General features: G+C 39.8%; 1 protein-coding gene across 5 annotated transcripts in view; it reads left to right on the plus strand.

Moving 5' to 3' along the window:
• Positions 1-3,646, plus strand: part of ZFPM2 (zinc finger protein, FOG family member 2) — a 488,351-nt gene extending 484,705 nt beyond the window's left edge. For all 5 annotated transcript variants that reach the window (XM_010376371.2, XM_030938120.1, XM_030938121.1 and 2 more), the window contains one exon: positions 139-3,646. In XM_010376371.2, coding sequence (XP_010374673.1) covers positions 139-2,630 — 2,492 coding nt within the window. In that variant the 3' untranslated portion in view covers positions 2,631-3,646. The remainder of the gene's footprint in view (positions 1-138) is intronic.
• Positions 3,647-6,000: the final 2,354 nt, after the last annotated feature.

The raw sequence follows: 6,000 nt of genomic DNA on the forward strand, positions 1-6,000 counted from the left end.
ACAGTTAATATAACGAATGAGATTCTGAACAATTTCATTCCTATTGTGTTGCAAACATTAGGTCATTAGAAAAGGTCCCTAGCATTCAAAAAGCAACACACATGTTTCTCATTGTTCTTATTTTGTATGTCTCCCTAGGAGTGAAAATGGAAGAATTCCTGCCCCCTGGTGCTAGTCTAAAATGCACCGTCTGTAGCTACACTGCTGATTCTGTGATCAACTTTCACCAACACCTGTTCTCCCATCTCACTCAAGCTGCCTTCCGATGTAATCACTGCCATTTCGGCTTCCAGACTCAGAGGGACTTATTGCAGCACCAGGAGCTCCATGTCCCTAGCGGCAAACTTCCCAGAGAAAGTGACATGGAACACTCTCCAAGTGGAACCGAAGACAGCTTACAGCCAGCCACAGACTTATTGACGAGAAGCGAACTTCCCCAGAGCCAAAAGGCCATGCAGACTAAAGATGCGAGCTCTGACACAGAGCTGGACAAGTGTGAGAAAAAGACTCAGCTCTTTCTCACAAACCAGAGACCAGAGATACAGCCTACAACAAATAAACAAAGCTTTTCTTACACAAAAATAAAGTCTGAGCCCTCTAGCCCAAGACTTGCCTCATCTCCAGTTCAGCCTAATATTGGGCCTTCTTTCCCTGTGGGCCCTTTCCTATCTCAGTTTTCTTTCCCCCAAGATATCACCATGGTCCCTCAAGCTTCAGAGATCTTAGCCAAGATGTCTGAACTGGTGCATCGGCGACTGAGGCATGGCAGTAGTAGCTACCCTCCCGTCATCTACAGCCCCTTGATGCCCAAGGGGGCTACTTGTTTTGAGTGTAACATAACATTCAATAATTTGGATAATTATCTAGTGCACAAAAAGCATTATTGCAGCAGCCGATGGCAGCAGATGGCTAAGTCCCCAGAGTTCCCTAGTGTGTCAGAAAAGATGCCTGAAGCTTTGAGTCCCAACACCGGCCAAACCTCCATAAACCTTCTCAACCCAGCTGCTCATTCTGCTGATGCTGAGAATCCACTTCTTCAAACACCTTGCATCAATTCTTCCACTGTCTTAGATTTAATTGGGCCAAATGGGAAGGGCCATGACAAGGACTTTTCCACTCAAACTAAGAAGCTCTCCACCTCCAGTAACAATGATGACAAAATTAATGGAAAACCTGTTGATGTGAAAAATTCCAGTGTCCCCTTAGTGGATGGGGAAAGTGACCCAAATAAGACTACCTGTGAAGCTTGCAACATTACCTTCAGCCGGCACGAAACATACATGGTCCACAAACAGTATTACTGTGCTACTCGCCACGACCCTCCACTAAAGAGGTCTGCTTCCAACAAAGTGCCTGCCATGCAGAGAACCATGCGCACACGCAAGCGCAGAAAGATGTATGAGATGTGCCTACCTGAGCAGGAACAAAGGCCTCCACTGGTTCAGCAGAGATTTCTTGATGTAGCCAACCTCAGTAATCCTTGTACCTCCACTCAAGAACCCACAGAAGGGCTAGGAGAGTGCTACCACCCAAGATGTGATATCTTTCCAGGAATTGTCTCTAAGCACTTGGAAACTTCCCTGACGATCAACAAGTGTGTTCCAGTTTCCAAATGTGACACTACTCATTCCAGTGTTTCCTGCCTAGAGATGGACGTGCCCATAGATCTCAGCAAAAAGTGTTTATCTCAGTCTGAGCGGACGACCACGTCTCCCAAAAGGCTGCTGGACTATCACGAGTGTACTGTGTGCAAGATCAGTTTCAATAAGGTAGAAAACTATCTGGCCCACAAGCAGAATTTCTGCCCGGTTACTGCACATCAGCGTAATGACCTGGGTCAACTGGACAGCAAAGTGTTTCCGAATCCAGAAAGCGAACGAAACAGCCCTGATGTCAGCTACGAAAGAAGCATAATAAAATGTGAGAAAAACGGGAATTTGAAGCAGCCTTCCCCCAATGGAAACCTATTTTCATCCCACCTAGCAACCCTGCAAGGCTTGAAGGTCTTTAGTGAAGCCGCTCAGCTCATTGCTACAAAAGAAGAAAACAGACATTTGTTTCTTCCGCAATGCCTTTACCCTGGAGCAATAAAGAAAGCAAAAGGAGCTGACCAGCTTTCTCCATATTATGGAATCAAGCCAAGTGATTATATTTCTGGTTCTCTTGTCATCCATAACACTGACATCGAGCAAAGCACAAATGCAGAAAATGAATCTCCTAAAGGCCAGGCTTCCTCAAATGGGTGTGCTGCACTGAAGAAAGATTCTCTGCCATTGTTGCCCAAAAATCGAGGAATGGTAATAGTGAACGGTGGACTGAAACAAGATGAGAGACCTGCTGCCAACCCACAGCAAGAGAACATTTCCCAGAATCCTCAGCATGAAGATGACCACAAATCTCCCTCGTGGATCTCTGAGAACCCATTAGCTGCCAATGAGAATGTCTCACCAGGAATTCCCTCAGCAGAGGAACAGTTGTCTAGTATAGCAAAAGGTGTGAATGGTTCCACCCAGGCTCCAACCAGTGGGAAATATTGCCGGCTGTGTGATATCCAGTTCAACAACCTTTCAAACTTTATAACTCACAAGAAGTTTTATTGCTCATCACATGCAGCGGAACATGTCAAATGAACTAACTGAATAAACATCAGTCACCTCTGGTATCAGTGTTTAGTATGTTGTTCTAACCAGTCCAGAAAAAAAAAAAATAAAAAGTTATTTGAATTACATCTGGGCAATCAGGAGATAATTCATTATGGCTGAGTTGAAGACTTGAGGTGTAATTTCATTACAGTCCATTAGTAAAGTGTATTATTGGTGCCATTTTCAAAAAAAATTAATTTATTTTACCAGCAGTATTCATAGCTGTGGTTATGTTATTTTTTATTTAAAAACTTTATATTAAAGTCATTTGTATTGTTATTGTATAGTTATTGTGTAGCACATATGGTTTGCACTGTATAGTAGCTTTTAAAGAAAATAGTCACAAACAATACAGAAGATCATTTTAGAAATAGCTTCAAAAGCACTTGTGTATCTTGATTTTTTCTTATATGCTGTTGCAGATATATGTATATGCTAAAATATAACTTGCAAAGATGTTCTAAATACACATGCTATAAGTTCGCCTTAAGATTTCAATTCTTGGATAATCAGGCTCTGTTTGCACTTTATATTTTAGCAGATACAGTCTCTTAGTCACTAGGCTTTGCATTTGTATGTAGCTGTATGTTTCTGTCCATTTTCTTAATCCTAAACCTGTATGTCAAATGAAGATGGCAATTTTTTTCTTGTATAGTACTTGGATTTTCTTTCGCTGATGCAGCTCTGTCTCAATTTTTAAACCTTTGCTGTTAAATGCAATACTTTATAAAGAATGAACAAAATTACTGGAAGCAGTATTGTAAGTAATGAGGTAGTATGAATCAGTTTTATCTTTTGAAAGGCACAGTCTAAATCGAAACCCTAAACTCAATGCTGCAAGTATGAATTTAATTCATATATAAGATCTATTTAAATATAAGAGTAGCAATACTGCACCTGGTGATCGCAAAGATAATGTTCTACTTCTGATAGAAATAATTTCTCAACAAATGTTGTTACTATGCATGTATATGGATGGAATAAAATTCCAGATTGTTGGAGGAGTTTGGCGTACTTTTTTTCCCTTGAAAATAGAAGAGAAACCCTAAATCTATTCCTTGTGATGAGAATAGTTTCAAAATGGCACCGAATAGCTGTATCAACACAATGACAAAGCAGTAAAGAGAAAGACTGTCCTTTACATACACCTAATTAATATAACTTGCTCTATTAAAATGAACTAGAGGCTCCAGGCCATGAAACTAGAAAAGTTCTTCATTATAACTATGTATAATTAGCAGAATCTCTCTGTCTGCCTTTCCACATCATCACTGCAGCACAGATAAAGAGCAATTTCATGTGTGTCTACAAAACTTACAAGTCATATGCACAAGAATCAACACAAATGTTGGTCAAATGCACCCAAGATTCAGATGAAGTTTACCAGAGAGAGGTTTGCATTTTGAGGAATGGTGATGTGGTATGGTAAAGTGACTCTTGATGAGTAAAGATGTGCAAATCTCATGCTTGGGATTTGTACATTTGTATAATCCAGGAGTTTGCATATTGACAGGGAGTGGAGAGCAGAGAATGTGGGCCCAACGGGCCAGCCAGAGACATTGAGAGTGACATGGCAGACATGATGGTCTCCCGCAAAATTAGAAATCTTCTGACTGGGAAAGGCAACTACCCACTTGAGGCTAAGATACACACACTCTTTACAGATAGGTTGTGATACACTATTATTCATCCATATTGAATCTGGTAACATAATGAACATAAATGTTGGCCTTAAGCATAACATACAAGTACTGTGACAAACCATAAAAAAAAAAAAAAAAAAAAAAAAAAAAAAAAAAAAAGCTATGTTGTCAAAAACGTTTCTCCAGTTGCTCGTTGAGAATAACTATTTTCAGAATTGAAATCATGGCCTTAACTGATGCTTTCCATTTCAGTCAATGATTAAACAGTGAGGTGAACAGAACTAAGGTGCTTAACAGTGTGTAACAGGAATCTCTCAAATTATCAGATCCTTGGGGATCAATGGAGATGTTCAGAAAGACCTATGTGGTATGCAGGTTGGAACTAGTAGGGCTGAGTATTCTTAAGAGGGCTTTCTTCCCCAATCTCTTTTTCATCTTCTTTCCTCTTCAAAAAGAAAGAAAGAAAAAAAATATCCAAATCAACATATATTTATTGATTACGTGGCTTGTATCCACTATTTAGGAGATGAAGGCAAAGAAATTTACATGACTATTTTCTCAAAGAGCTTATAATTTGATTCAATTTAGTGCTTCTCAACACTTATCTCACTAGAATTGCCTAAGGAACATTTAAAAATGCCAATTATGTATGTATTTTTGTACGTTGGGCTTTACCCTAGATCAATTCAAGAAACACTCAGGCCTGTGAGCTCTGAGAATCTATATCTTGTAAAACCTGTCCAGGTGGTTCTAATACGCAAACAGTGTTGGGAAATATTGAAAGGTAAATTAGAAGAAAACATGAAGGATAAGTGAGACTAAGTATAGTAAAAGAACCGAAAGATAAAAGGAAACCAATATGAGAAGAAAGAGTTGGGGCAGGCTGCACAAATAGGGTAGGTTCTGGAGAGGTGGATACCATGGTAAGGAAGGCTACCTTTAGGCCACCCTGAGATATTTGTACAGTGTATCCACAGGGTGTTTATTTCAAGTATTGTTTGCATAGTTGAAAGTAAGTTCTAATAGCTATTCACAGAAAGAAGAACATAGTATAGGTTGAAGTAGTGACATTTGGATCAGAACTAGACCATGGAGAGTGTAGAGGAAGAAAATGGTATTTCTACATGTGGCAATCACTGTATGTTACAGTACAAAAGTGGAATGCAACTGGCATGTGAGGGTGAAAAGTGAGTAAAAAAATTTTCAAAAGAAGAGAGTTTAGATTGGAAAGAAAAGGAAGCTGAAGTGGGAGGATTGCTCGAGCCCAGGAGTTGGAGACCGCAGTCCCTTATGATCACGCCTGTGAATAGTCACTGTACTCATGCCTGGGCAATGTGGCAATACCCAATCTCTAAAAAATAAAAAATAAATGTAAAAAAGAAAAAAAGTATAAATAGGGATCTGGTATCACCATACCAGACCTTGAGTGGCAGACTAAGGTTTATGGACTAAGGTTTATGGACTTGCCTTATACTTTGCCTCTTAAATAGGGTCAAAAATGAAAACTATGTTTAGGAATGGTAATAGAGTAAGTATGAGGTCTAGATGCTACACAGAGGAAGCTTATTTAGAAGGCCATAGTGATGTTTTCAAACGAGGGGGAGAAATGAGAGCCTGTACCAGGTGAATGGAGAAGCACAAGTGTGGGTACAAGATTTAATGTGGGTACAATGAACTAATGAGTAACCAACAAGACTTGGTACACGTTAGTGAAG

Source organism: Rhinopithecus roxellana, chromosome 9 (assembly GCF_007565055.1).
Source record: "Rhinopithecus roxellana isolate Shanxi Qingling chromosome 9, ASM756505v1, whole genome shotgun sequence".
In the NCBI taxonomy this organism is placed as follows: domain Eukaryota; kingdom Metazoa; phylum Chordata; class Mammalia; order Primates; family Cercopithecidae; genus Rhinopithecus; species Rhinopithecus roxellana.